The 14762-nt window shown below is 35.3% G+C and overlaps 1 protein-coding gene across 5 annotated transcripts in view; it reads left to right on the top strand.

Moving 5' to 3' along the window:
• Window positions 1–14762, top strand: part of Map3k4 (mitogen-activated protein kinase kinase kinase 4) — a 105059-nt gene that overhangs the window by 35375 nt on the left and 54922 nt on the right. For all 5 annotated transcript variants that reach the window (XM_076858059.2, XM_076858060.2, XM_076858058.2 and 2 more), the window contains exons 2-3: window positions 7105–7295; window positions 12073–13436. In XM_076858059.2, the coding sequence (XP_076714174.1) occupies window positions 7105–7295; window positions 12073–13436 (1555 nt within the window). The remainder of the gene's footprint in view (window positions 1–7104; window positions 7296–12072; window positions 13437–14762) is intronic.

The following is a 14762-nucleotide window of genomic DNA, read 5'->3' as shown; positions in this document are numbered from 1 at the left end:
GACTACCAAAAGGCCAGTTTCATTAAAGGCCATCAAACTAATAGCCACCACAGTATATTTCATTTTTTTTTCTATTTGTATGTTTAATATTAATGCTTTTAATATACATATTTTAATTAACTGGCCAAATACAAGTTCTCAGTGGCATTGGATCAGAAGACTTCTAAATGAAAAGTGTTTGCAAGAAAATACATAATAATTTGTTTAAAACATGAAAACTTTTGTTTTTATTCCTAAGTGCAGGGACATGGGAATTTCAAGTCCATGTTAATCTGACTCAAACCATTTGTCTTCTAAAATCATTATTGTCTACACCATACCTAATTGCTAACATAGATAGTCTTGTTGACATTCAGGGTTTCAGTATTGCTTAAGCAACAGTATTGCCAGAGTCAACAATCTTTAATACTTGAAGCTTTTTAAAAATTTTTATTATTTATAAAAATAATGAAAAATAATCGTATTCTAATGTAATTTAAAAATCTATCACAGATAAAACTACTAAACTCAGGAATTCATTCATAAGAAGTTGTTGAAATCAATCAACAAATACATGAAAAAATGCTCACCATCTCTAGCAATCAGAGAAATGCAAATTAAAACCACTCTAAAATACTATCTCACTCCAGTAAGAATGGCAGCCATTATGAAGTCAAACAACAAGTGCTGGCAAGGACGTGGGGAAAAGGGTACACTTGTACATTACAGGTGGGACTGCAAATTGGTGCGGCCAATTTGGAAAGCAGTATGGAGATTCCTTGGAAAGCTGGGAATGGAACCACCATTCGATCCAGCTATTTCCCTTCTCGGACTATTCCCAAAAGACCTAAAAAGAGCATACTACAGGGATACGGCTACATCAATGTTCATAAGCAGCACAATTCACAATAGCTAGACTGTGGAACCAACCTAGATGCCCTTCAATAGATGAATGGATAAAAAAAAATGTGGCATTTATACACAATGGAATATTACTCAGCACTAAAAAATAACAAAATCATGGCATTTGCAGGGAAATAGATGGCGTTAGAGCAGATTATGCTAAGTGAAATTAGCCAATTCCTAAAAAACAAATGCCGAATGTCTTTTTTGATATAAGGGGTCAACTCAAAACAGAGCAGGGAGGAAGAGCATGAAAGGAAGATTACCATTAAACAGGGACAAGAGGCGGGAGGGAATGGGAGAGAGAAGGGGAATTGCACAGAAGATGGAAGGAGACCCTCATTGTTATACAAAATTACATATAAGAGGATGTGAGGGGGAAGGGAAAAAAAAGAGAAATGTGTTACAGTAGATGGGGTAGAGAGAGACGATGGGAAGGGAGGGGAGGGGAGGATAGGAAGGGGATAGGAAAGGCAGCAGAATACAACAGACACTAGTATGGCAGTATGTATAAACGTGGCTGTATAACCAGTGTGATCCTGCAATCTGTACATGTGGGAAAAATAAGATTTCATACTCCATTTGAATCAAATGTATGATATATGATATGTCAAGATCATTGTAATGTTTTGAACAACTAATTAAAAAAAAAAAAGTTGTTGAGCATATACTGTTACCAGGGACTTTTGTGGGCGCTGGAGAGATGGTTGTAAGGAATACATATGTGTTCTTGTCTGTTTGGAGCTTCATTTGTAGTTGAGGAGAGATGAAGAAAACCATAAATCATATACTTTTTAAAAAATATTTATTTATTTTTAGTTGCAGTTGGATACAATATCTTTAAGTAATTAATTTATTTTTATATGGTGCTGAGGATGGAACCCAGGGCCTCGCCTGTGCTAGACCAACTCTCTACTGCTGAGCCACAACCCCAGCCCTTATAAACCATATACTTTAAAAAATCTACTTTTGTTAAAAAAAAAAAAAAGTTGAATTTTAGTTAAAACACAAAATGTCTGAGCATCTATCCTGATAAATAATGGAGATCAGCAAAGTTTGCAAAGACCTTGTGCTGGAATTAGTGCAGAAGTTACAGAGTGAATGCTTGGTAAGCAGAGGTTTGACAGTTCATGTGGAGGTTAGCTGATGAATGTTCAGATGTAGTCTTTCAAAATCAGCTAACTTATTAATAAATTGGGTCTTGAAGAAATAGGAACCAACCATGTACTTTCAAACTCAGCTACCTTTGCATTATGCTGCAGGCCAAGTAAACTCTACAGATTCTTAAAAAAAAAGAAACCTAAAGCCAACCACTCTGCCCAGACCTCTCCTCTGCTTTCCCGGTGGCAGAAATTTCCCTTTAATTACTATGTGCTGAAGAACAGTTGGTAGTGAGGAGGAGGTGAAAGAAAGATGAGTACTGCCCTTCTTAAACGAATAAAATACTTTTTTTATTTCTGAAGTCATTACTGAATAACTTAATGAAGTTAAAAAAATATCTTACGGGCTTTTGCAGAATGACATATGTTTTTGAACTTGTCTAACCTAACTGCATTTTACAAATGAGCTGTTTCAGGCTTTATTGTGCTTTACCTAATATGTCAGAGTAGAACTGTTTAACCCCAGTTACTTGAATTTTTATCTTCTTTCCATGCATTTTTCATTAAAAACTATCCAGACTTCCTTGGATTGAGTTCAGGACATACTTTTCTTTGACCAGATTCTGGTGTAAAGTGGGTAGTACTTAGCAGGGTTATATGTTGAAAGAGTGAGCCATTTCTTTTTGTGACTGTCAGAAGTTTAGTACCAGAAAGACATTTAACATTCGAATGTTTTTAAACACAAATAAGGCAAAAAGTAGACCTTGTACCACTTTTCTCATCCAGAGTAATTGGCATCCACGTGAACCTTCCAAACCAGTCGGCTAACCACTGATGTGTCTGGTTAATTGAAATGATGCAAGTTCTTTTGAACTTACCACCTGTATTTATTTTCCTAGATTTTGTGTATAATTTTTTTTAAAAAAAGATACAAACTATTGCTTGGTATCTTCCCTATACTTACTTCTAAGTTAAGGCTACCAAACATAAGTTGCTTTTCTTCTGGCTGCATTGAAGATTTTTCACTGGTTTTCAGCAATTTGTTTATGATGTGGGTAATGAAAAACTCGTAGTTTTCTTTATAGTCCTCCTGCTTGGAGTTCATGGGCTTGCTGGATCTGTGAACTTTATATTTGAAGTTTTCAGTCCTTATTTCTTTAATTATTTTTTCTGTGTCTTCTCTAATTTTGGACTCTAGTAATGGAAATGTTAGACTGTTTAATATTGTCCAGTGGGATATTGAGACTCTGCTCCCTCCTCCCCCAATCTTTTTCTCTCTGATTCATTTTGGAGAGTTTCAGTTACCATGTCTTCATTTACCGATCTTTTCTTCTGCTGTGTCTAATTTATAGTTATTCTGACTAGAGTGTTTTTCATTCAGGTATATTTTCCTCTCTATAAGTTCCATTTGAGTCATTTCTAGTATTGACTCTTCCTTTAGTGATTTTTGATAGAATAGCAGACATGAATTTATTTACTGGATGTTTGACTTTTAAACATTTATTTTAAATAACGTTGAACTTTGTTCTGACAGGTAATTGAGTTACTGAATTACTTGGTTGGACTGTAAACCAGTAACATTTCTGACCAGGGTAAATACCATTTTGGCTAAGTAAATCCTAAGGAAGTACAAAATGCATAGCTTTACCATCATGTAATACCTGCCATAAAATTCATGTTAATTTTAAGTGTGGTACCTCGGAGCACCACATGACATCTTTCCTAATTCATTTTTTCTGATGCATAATGAAAAAGGGAATATAAAGTGTGTTACATTTCATGTTGTTTATGACAGTGTTGATCTTCATTTCAATGGGATTCTTTAATGTCTGCTGTTAGAATAGTTAAGTAATTTGGAAATACTTTGAAGTCAGTAGTTGTTTATTGTGTCCTTGTGAAGGTATAAAGACTAAGACTTTTTGTTTTGTTATAGGTGACAGATTTGGAAACAATAGATTGTCAGATTCTGTAGAATTTTATTACAAGGATTTATTCTTCTACTTTTATTTGGGGAGTGCAGCCAAGTGAATTTTTTTCATGTGTGGGGAAATAATTTGTCCACAGTTGAAGATGGCTCAACACAAATTTCTTCCTGTTTCCCTGATTTAAAATCTCATGAGAATTGTCTTTTTATTAGATTTGCTTTCTTAGGCTCTTTAGCTGCTTAAAACACAGGATTCAATTCTATTTTATGTAGATCAGATGAGGGTACATATTTCTTTTATGTCATGACTGTCCTCATGTCAGGGGACTTACCATCTGTATCACTGAGGTTTGACATTGTTAGTCCCTCTTCAAAAAACCCTGTTTCGCTTTATTACATACTAATTGAATTTATTCATCTACACACTACTGCTAGACACTGGTAAAAGAGACCATTTTATATTTTGCATAGTCCTTTATTCCCATTATTTGGTTTGATTCTTAAAACAAAACAAAAAATGCTTCATAAGTAAATTTCCTAAAGTTTTTCAGATTGTAGACTAATTTTAAATTAGTCTCCTTACTGGTCTTGGAAAAATTTAGAAGTGTGTGCTTTATCCATGCAGGAGAGCTGGGACTTGGCATCCCATAACTACAGAGGACATGTTCTGAATGGGTTTTTGTTTGCTATTTCATAGCTGACTCCCATTTTTCTATTTATCCCACTACTCCATGCTGCCTAGTTTTGATGAATTTAATTGACCAAATGTTTGTGGTATGGTTTTCTAGTGATTTCCATTTTAATGTATGAAATATGTTGTTGTAGAAAAGCATTGAAATCTGTGAGCATTATGCTGGACAGTATTGGTGGCACATAAATAATAAAATGCAAAATCATTTTCTGTAATATTTATTTTAAATGTATTACTGGGGAAATTAAGTAAAACAAAATCCTTATATTGCTGTGTTTGAAAGAATTTAAAAGACATTAAAATGGTTTTCAGTTCTATACCCTCTGTGTACTTCTTTCTCAGTGTGGAGTAGGTGAATACACAGAAATAGAGTCTAAATATTTATTATTTTTATTTTGTAAATGTATCACCATCTAACTGGGCTGGTGACCTATGCTGGGTTCACAAAATCTGACTACATCAATAACTGAGAAAATGGTGAAGAAAGCATGCATGCACTTTCAAAATCCAGGACGGCTGATCTTAGGGGTCCATTGGAAAGAGAGAGAGTCAACTGAATTCTTTATTTTTATATAGGGGACACAGAAAGGGAGGTTCCATGGAAAATGCCATCCAAAAAAGGTAAGGGGTAGTATTACCAAGGAACAAGAAGACAAACCCACTCCATTAGGTAATGCCCACTCCCAAAGCTTTGCTCCTCTGCTCTCCATCTCTATGGTGTCCACCTGCTTCTGCGTGCAGGGAAGCCAGTCTCCACATTTCCATCACTCAAAGCTAGGGGGTGTTCAGCTCTTGTGTGGCAGCTCCTGACAGAAATGTGCAAGGAAGAGGTTTTAAATTTGTTCAAGGCCCACATAGGTAGTTGGCAGCAGAGCCAGTATTTGAATCTAAGTCCATTCATAGGTCCACAAAGCCTATGCTGTTTATCATTCAATTAACCACTAAAACAAATGAAAAAGAAATGATCTTAACATTTATAACCATGTTCTTTAATCATCCAAATCAACTATTTTATAGTAAACAAAAGAAATGTATATAAAAATATTCCAAGTTAATCTCTAAGTTGTACTATTTGTTGTATGTCTTTATGAGACTTAAATAGTAAATATAGCTTGCCTAAAGAAACAGATTTTCTCATTGTTTTAGTTGACTTTCAGGCCGTTTGACTTGTATATCTTACTGTGTGCACAGTTGGGAGCAGGCAGGTGTGCTCACACTGTATCTAGAGTGGCTGATAAAAGTACATCATTGAAAAATCAGTGTTTGACAGCTCAGTGTTGTTAAAAATATAATTTAATACTGTAAATTGGTATAATTCTGCAGAATTTCTATTTTTCAAAAGGTAACCTATTTTTTGAGTTTTTGTTTAGTTTAGTAATGGTATTGTTATTATTATGGTAAGATGATGACCTTAGAGTGGTTTTTCTTTTTCCTTATGATTTTGAATTAACTTGGATTTTATATCAGGATGTAAGTTGCCAGAAAGAAAACTGTATACTGAATATAGTTGAATTGTATTTTATAAAGAATATTCATAATGAGGTAAACCATGATGATACTCACTTGGAAAGAATTTTGTGTTTAATTTCTTCCAGTTTGCTGTCTTGAAGTGTGTTTGCCATTTGTGTGATTAAATTTTACTTTGCTAGTTTTGCAAAACTAGAATGTTATCAAAATAGTCATACCATTTGAGAAATTGGCTGGGGTAAAGAATTGATAGGCAATATTTTCAGAGAACAAGTTAATAAGGGATTGCATTTTGTAGGTGAAGAGAAGTGAATTCCTTTTTTCTTCTTTTACATCATTCTTCCCCCCACATTCCCACGTGAACTCAGCTTTGCACTGTCTCCCCCCCCCCATTTTTTATTGTGTTAAAATACATATAATGCAAAATTAACTATCTTAACCATTTCTAAGGGGCTCAGTGGTGTCAGGGCTTATGTTATATAGATGTAGTTCTTTCAGATAACTTAGAAAAATGGACCTGTTCCACTGTGTCTGTGCTCTTTTCTTTGCTGCATGGGCCATAAAGTATTCCTTTATTGCTCCCTATTCTGTCTTTGTCCTTCAGAGAGAGAGGAGCAAGGTTCTGAGTTGAGAGCAGGACTGAACTTGCCCACTCATCAATTGAGCTTGTCAGTAGCTAGCTCTTAAGTCCATTTTTAGTTCTTTTTCTGATTTGTATCTTCTAGTCCTTTGCTGTTTTTTCTTTTAATTTTAAACTTCATTAAAGTCAGAAGGAGCTCTGGAAATATCAGAGGTAGCATCTCAGTTGTCCCATGTTATGCTCTCTGTTGTTCATACCAGAGCAGCAGCAGTCACAGTCATTGGTCCCTTTGAGTGAAAGAAGGTCTCACTGAGTTTTCACAGGTGGAAATGAGAAGGATTATAATGCTGAGGAGACATACACATAGCATTTTAAGGGGTTCTTTAAAGATTGAAATCAGTTGAGTTTGAGTTCACTTGACATATTACTCAGTGTTTTCTCTCCTTACTGTCTTTCACAGGCAAGCGTACACATTGGGAGATTCAGCTTGCAAGAGTCCTGAATCTGATCCTGAGGACTTTTCTGATGAAGCAAACACAGAACATCCGTATGGCACCTCTCCTCCCAGCACTCCTCGACAGATGAAACGAATGTCAGCCAAACACCAGAGGAATAATGTAGGGAGGCCAATTAGTCGATCTTATTTGAAAGGTGAGTCTTGTACTTAAAAAGATAAACATGAAAGGGCACTGCATATAGTATTTATATAATGGTATATAATATTGATAAGATATTTATATTATATATTAGTATATACTATATATATGATATGTAGCTGTTGGTTGATACTTTCAACAATAAGATTAGGGGCTGAGGTTGTGGCTCAGAGGAAGAGCGCTCACCTAGCATGCGTGAGGCACTGGGTTTGATACACAGCACCACATAAAAATAAAATAAAGGTATTGTGTCTACCTACAGCTAAAAACAGCAACAACAATAATAACAAAATAAGATTAGTAATTCCCTTTATTTTAAATTTGAATTTAATACTGCTTTTAAATTTTCTTAATTTTTGTATTGTTACCATTAGCAATATTGTTAATAGAGGAGACAAATAATTATCTAGAGGTAGAAAGGTTTGTCCTGAGTTATTGGTTAAAGTCAGTGATGTGAGGCATTTGAAGATGTGAAAGAGGCCAAGTGTTTTCCCATGTACTAACCCAAGATGACCAAGTATAAGATTGATGGCCCTTTCTTATTTTAATCTCTTAAGTTGAAATTTTTAGATTCTGTCCATCCAGAAATGGTATATCAAGAATTCATGGAGAGATAGCCAAGCTTTCCTTCCCTGAATTCCTTAGACCACCTGAGAGCTCTGCCATCTACCAGTGATCTATAGTGCTGTAGGGCTCTCTCTGTTGCTGTGGAGCCACTAGATGGTATCCTGTACCTTGTAACCTTGGATGGAACCTGTTTTCTACTTTTAGAAATTTTAGAGCTGGAAGGGAGCTCAGGCCACTTAAGTGTCTTCCACTTTTCTGTTTGGTAGGATCCAAAATCTAGTTAGTATTCCTAGAAGTTGCGAGTGTTTTTTGTTTCTACTTCCTCCTATCTGGTCCCAGCTGCTCTTTTTGGAGGTAGGTGAATTGAACCATGCAGAGCTGGGCCTCCTTGTGTCTCACATATGGCCTGGAACCTTACATCACTGAAAACTTAGGGTTTTGGTTTCTCTGTTAAATTTAGAAAACCACTTGCCCTAAAACAGATTCCACAGTAATAAGTGAAACTCATCCACCTATTACCGTGCAAGACCATAATTTTATTCCTTATCTCATCTGAGAAGCTTTTCCCTGTTGACCTCAAGCTCATCCTTGTCTCTCCTTTTCCTTAGTGGGTTCTTTCTTTCTCTTTGGCCAGTTTCCTTTCCATACAGATTTCTTCAGTATGTGATCTCTCATGGCTTGTTCCCTCTGCATACCCCTTGGAGCTCTTCAAGAGGAAAGGGGAGGTAAGAGTGGTGGGTCATTGTACTTCCACTTGAGTGCATTCTTATCCAGAGAGCAATTCCCAAACAGCCGGGAGTCTTTTCTTTCACACAGATGATGATTTTCCCATAGAAGGTGATTTTTAAAAACTGTTTAAAAACTTTGTTTGCAGTAGGTTGTTAACTACTTGTTGTTCTTACCCTTTTGGAAACAAATAGCTTGCTGTTTATAATTTGTCATTCTGAAAATCAATCCTTGTTCATTTTCTCAAAGAAATTTACCCAAGTTTCTTATCTAAAATAGATACCAGTGAAGTAGCCACTACTGAATCCATATTAGTTAATAAATAAATATTTGATTTGTATAGATAAGATGAAAAGATGCTGGTAGTATATCCTCTTTTTCTTTACTTGTTGGTTCATGATATTTTAGAAAAGGAATTGAGGACACAGTTTCCCTATTTTATAGAGTGAGAAACTGAGGGCCAGGGCTTAAAGCTATGTCTTTACAACTGGAAGGCTTGAGGGAGTGGAAGGACTATTACCACTACTTCTCAAGGGATACAGTGTGGACTTTCTTCTAGTGCAGGCAGAAGCAATAAACTTATTAACTGAAGGGAATACTTGTGTGATATCTGAGGATATCCTTGCTCTAATGATCATTTCATATTTTCAGGAAACATCATGTGTAACTGTTTATGCTTTCTCACTTGAGAGGAGATAAGGCCAGTGTTTTAAATTTTAGACAACACATATATGGTCCATCAGTAATGGGCTTTGGGGTATACTAAAAGTTATAAGTGATGTTAATGGTTTACACATATTCTGCAGAGCCATTTCTAGGTGTGCATGGATGGTGGAAATTCAGTTGTCTAATGTCTTTAAACATATGAACCATACTGCTTGTCATTGGCTGCTTTCATTTTAACTATAAAGTTCTTTTTATAAGTTTTTCATATTCTTCTGATTTGTCAGGAATTATTGGTGATTGACCAAATGCAAAAAGTATTCATAGGTTTGCTTTTGTTATGCTATAGAAATTGTACCATTTATTTTAAAGCCACTTGGGAGATAGGTGTTTTACTTGCCTTAAGCTGTTGGGAACTAGTTTTGTAGTCCTGTAATTAAAACTTGCAACATAGAACATTCTGTGTCTCTGACTTCTGTACTTGTGACCCATTTTCCTTTGCAGAAGTTCTGTTTGCATTGACTTTTTGTTAATTACAGGGGAATTTAGTATTAGTAGAACACTGAAAAAAATTAACCTGTCCATCATAATGGGCTTTGGGGTATACTAAAAGTTCATCAGTGATGTTAATGGTTTAACACAAAATGTACAGTGTTTAGGGAAATTTGAGTCTAAACCTATAGATGTTTTTGTAACACTCTAGTGTTTTTCTCAAATCTCTTTTAAATTGATAAGTACTTTATGATTTTGTAAAGGTCTGTTTGGTCATTATACGCCAGAAAGTACTCTTCTGTTTACTTGTACCATCATAAATATATTTGCAAAATGTAGCTACTGCTGAGGTAGACTGATGGATACATACTGGCACATTTATTTGTACTGTAGTTTATACTAAGTTTAAATTGCTTTGTTATTTAAACTTGGATTATGAATTTCTATTTTGTACATACTCTTCAAAGCAAATGTGTTTTGTGTTTTGGGGAAAAAAATAAGTGTTTCTGTCTCACTTTGCCTTCTTTCCCAGTTTGCTTTTCTTTATACACCATGGATTGTATATCCTAATATTTAATTACTACTTTATGTAAATATAGATTTTTAAAAATTCTATAATCTTGTAAGGTAAACTTAACAAGACTTGTGTATATGACCTACAAAATTAGTTTTTTAGGCCTGCTAAAATGAGATTATATCAGTGCAGAAAAGTTAAATTATGACCTTGCTTTGGTCCTTTTGATTGTTGCCATAAAGATTTAGACTAAGTATTTTCATGGTCTGCAACTTTATAAATATAGCATAGATTTGGACATAATATTTATAGCCAGTCTTCTGGAATTATTAATATCATTCCAGAAATTTTTGATTAATTCTCTTTCACTTAGGACCTTTAAATCATGGAAGAGCAAGCACAAATATATAAGCAAAATAATTCTTTTTCACTGTTCTCTATTACTTTCAAATTATAAACTTTATACAAACATTTTGTGGCTATTATCAGTAATGCTTTATACCACATTAATTTTCTAAGTTTTTTTAATCCTAAACTCTAATAAAATTGTTTTTTGTTATATATGATTTTATTTTCTTTAACCCAAAGCTGTTTTCTTGAGATGCACATACTAATTAATACAACCTTTTGTTCTCTGTCCTCATTACCTCTCTTTGTCATACTTTTCCTGATTGTTCTTATATGATATCCTGCTGTTAAAGTATATCTCTGTATTCTATAGATTCATATCTTTGGATTTCTCCCCTGAACCCAACACCTGTATTTTAGTTGCCTAGAGACATCTGTACCTGACTGTCTCACAGTGCCCTCAGTTTTAGTATGTTAGAAACTAAGCTCATTAATCTCCACTTCCAATCCTCATAGCACAACACTGTGTATATCATTCTGTTTCTTTGTAGGAAGAATATACAGTGAATTCCAAAACTTGGAATTATTAAAACTTTTACAGTTATCTGAAGGAAATATGTGATAGTTACTTTGTTTGCATTAATTTTGAATGATTTTATGCCAGTACTAAAGACTGGACAGATTATATTGAATTAATTTATGAATCTTAACATGTTATCACTTACTTGTTAGTGGCAAAGAAGAAATAAGGAATTAAATAAACTAAAGTTAATATTTTTGCTTATCTTTTGTCAGGGGCTAGGTTTGTTGCTCAGTTAAATAAACTAAAGTTAATATTTTTGCTTATCTTTTGTCAGGGGCTAGGTTTGTTGCTCAGTTGTTGAGCACTTGCCTAGCATATGTGAGGCACTGGGTTTGATTCTTAGCACCACAAAAAGATAAATAAGTGAAATAAAGGTATTGTGTCCACCTACAACTAAAATTAAAAAAAAGAAAGAATTCTTACATTAGTTTACTATAGTGAGATTAATGATGCAGAAGATCTAAGTGATTTGCTCTTAAGTGATTTGCTCATGACAAAGGCAGGAATTGGATGTTTTTGAATTCAGGCTCTGTCAGCTCTCCCATGGCATTTGTTCTTTCTTACATTGAAGGTGATAGCTTAAAGAAATTTGATGAAATGCTTTGATAACTGCATTTTGTAGTGCAGAGGTAAACAAGTAGTTTTAGTTAGTAGGTGTGAATTTAAAAGAATACAGCACATATCATGTATCAAGGAAAATGAATATAATTTTTTTTAGAATTTTAAAGAGAACTATATTTTGATTCTTTAAATGTTTAGCCTGTGGTATTTCCCACCCCACAATAATGGTCTCATAAATACATGTGAATATCGATTTTTGAAAATATTGAGCAGCTTCATATTCTAGAGTTACATAATATTCTGGTTTTTTTTTAATAGAAAAAATGAATGCATCAAATCAGCCTCCACATAAAGACACTGGGAAAACAGTGGAGAATGTGGAAGAATATAGCTATAAGCAAGATAAAAAGATCCGAGCAACTCTTAGAACAACAGAGCGTGATCATAAGAAAAATGTACAGTGCTCATTCATGTTAGACTCAGTGAGTGGGTCTTTGCCAAAAAAATCAATTCCAGACGTGGATCTCAACAAGCCTTACCTCAGCCTTGGCTGTAGCAACGCCAAGCTCCCGGTTTCTGTGCCCATGCCTATAGCCAGGACCGCACGCCAGACTTCCAGGACTGACTGCCCTGCAGATCGTTTAAAGTTTTTTGAAACCCTACGACTTCTGCTAAAGCTTACCTCAGTCTCAAAGAAGAAGGATAGGGAGCAAAGAGGACAAGAAAATACTTCTGCTTTTTGGTTTAACCGATCAAATGAACTGATTTGGTTAGAGCTACAAGCCTGGCATGCAGGACGGACCATTAATGACCAGGACCTCTTTTTATATACAGCCCGTCAAGCCATCCCAGATATTATCAATGAAATCCTTACTTTCAAGGTTAATTATGGAAGCTTTGCCTTTGTTAGAAATGGGGCTAGTTTCAATGGTACTTCAGTAGAAGGGCAGTGCAAAGCTCCTCACGGAACAAAGAGTATGGGTTACTCAACATACCATGAGCACCTCCAGCGCCAGAGGGTCTCATTTGAGCAGGTAAAACGGATAATGGAGCTGTTGGAATATATAGAAGCACTTTATCCATCGCTGCAGGCTCTCCAAAAGGACTATGAAAAATATGCTGCAAAAGACTTCCAGGACAGGGTGCAGGCACTCTGTTTGTGGTTAAACATCACAAAAGACTTAAACCAGAAACTGAGGATTATGGGCACTGTTTTAGGTATCAAGAATTTATCCGACATTGGCTGGCCAGTGTTTGAAATCCCTTCCCCTCGACCATCCAAAGGTAATGAGCCAGAAGATGAGGGCGAGGACACAGAGGGAGAATTGAAGGAATTGGAAAGTAGTGCAGATGAAAGTGAAGAAGAGCGAATCTCCCACCCGAAGGTACCAGAAGTCAGGCCATCTGTAGACAGCGATTTCCATGTCCAGTCACGAGACTGTGTGTCCAAGAAGCTTGAGAGACTGGAATCTGAGGAGGAGTCTGTGGGCTGGGGAGCGGCAGACTACAGCACCGAAGCGGGCTTCAGTAGACATTGTCTGACTTCTATTTATAGGCCTTTTGTAGACAAAGCCCTGAAGCAGATGGGGTTAAGAAAGTTAATCTTAAGACTTCACAAGCTGATGGATGGCTCCTTGCAAAGGGCACGCCTAGCGCTGGTAAAGAATGATCGTCCAGTGGAGGTAGGTGTCAGTAGGCTACAGTACTGTAATGTCCTTAGTTCTGTCATTTGTTATAAACTACAGTATAAGTTGTGTTGGTTATTATAGACTTCCATAATGCTGATATTTCAAGCATTCTTAGCACCACATAAAGATAAATAAGTGAAATAAAGGTATTGTGTCCACCTACAACTAAAATTAAAAAATAAAGAATTCTTACATTAGTTTACTACAGTGAGATTAATGATGCAGAAGATCTAAGTGATTTGCTCTTAAGTGATTTGCTGGAATCTGAGGAGGAGTCTGTGGGCTGGTCTCCACTCCTAGTGGCAGCTCTCTTTCACTACATAACTTTGTGAATGACATATAAACTACAGTGTATGTTGTGTTGGTTATTGTGTACTTTCATAATGCTGATATTTCAAGGCATAATAGGAATTACTATAAATTACACATTTAATTATTTCTATAAAGTACCATGATAAATAGATCTATGAATACCATAAGAAATTTAATGAATTAAGGTCAAGGTGATATGCAAAGGGGAAAAGCCCAACCATATAAATGTAGGATAGGGAAGGATAGGCTAGGTGTAAATAAGGAGGGAGGAAAGTCACAGTCCTGGGTGACTTGCAGGTAGTTACAGAAAAAGTTAAAGTCAAGCTCAGGTATTTTTAAGTGGGTGTGGTATTCACAGATACAGCTTTTTCCTTTTACCCTTTGAAATAGATTACTCCCTTTTGAGTAGCATTTCCAGTTTTGGTCACTATATTTTAAAGAGATGTGAATTGTAGAGAAATGTAAAAATGACCATAGGAAAAAGTGTACACTATTTGGTAAAGTTATAGTGTTCACTATAGAGGATAGAAATTTAAGGGAAGTCTTGATTATTATTAAATATTTGTTTTAGTATGTGTCTATTTTTGAGAAATCAGTGGCTTAAGAGGAAGTGGCTTAAAAACAGTATAGATATAAGTTTTCATAGCACCTTAGGAGTTCCTTAGTGTTAAGTGTGGCAAAACTAAAAAGGGCCATGTAATGGCCCTTGTTCTTTTTTTTTTTTCCTTTCCTGAATTAAAAACATTTTTATTTTTGTTTTTTTTAAGAGTACATTTTTAAATTAATTTTTAAAAATTTATATATGACAAGAGAATGGATTTTAATTCTTACTACACATATAGAGCATAATTTTTCACACCAGTACAAAGTATATTCATACCAATTCATGTCTTCGTACATGTACTTTGGATAATAATGTCCATCACATTCCACCATCATTTCTAATCCCATGTCCCTTCCCTTCCCGTCCTACTCCTTCATCCTATGTAGAGCTTGTGTATTCCTCCC

The sequence above is a fragment of the Callospermophilus lateralis genome, chromosome 6 (assembly GCF_048772815.1).
Source record: "Callospermophilus lateralis isolate mCalLat2 chromosome 6, mCalLat2.hap1, whole genome shotgun sequence".
NCBI lineage: Eukaryota > Metazoa > Chordata > Mammalia > Rodentia > Sciuridae > Callospermophilus > Callospermophilus lateralis.
This window is presented reverse-complemented; position numbering and strand designations above follow the sequence as displayed.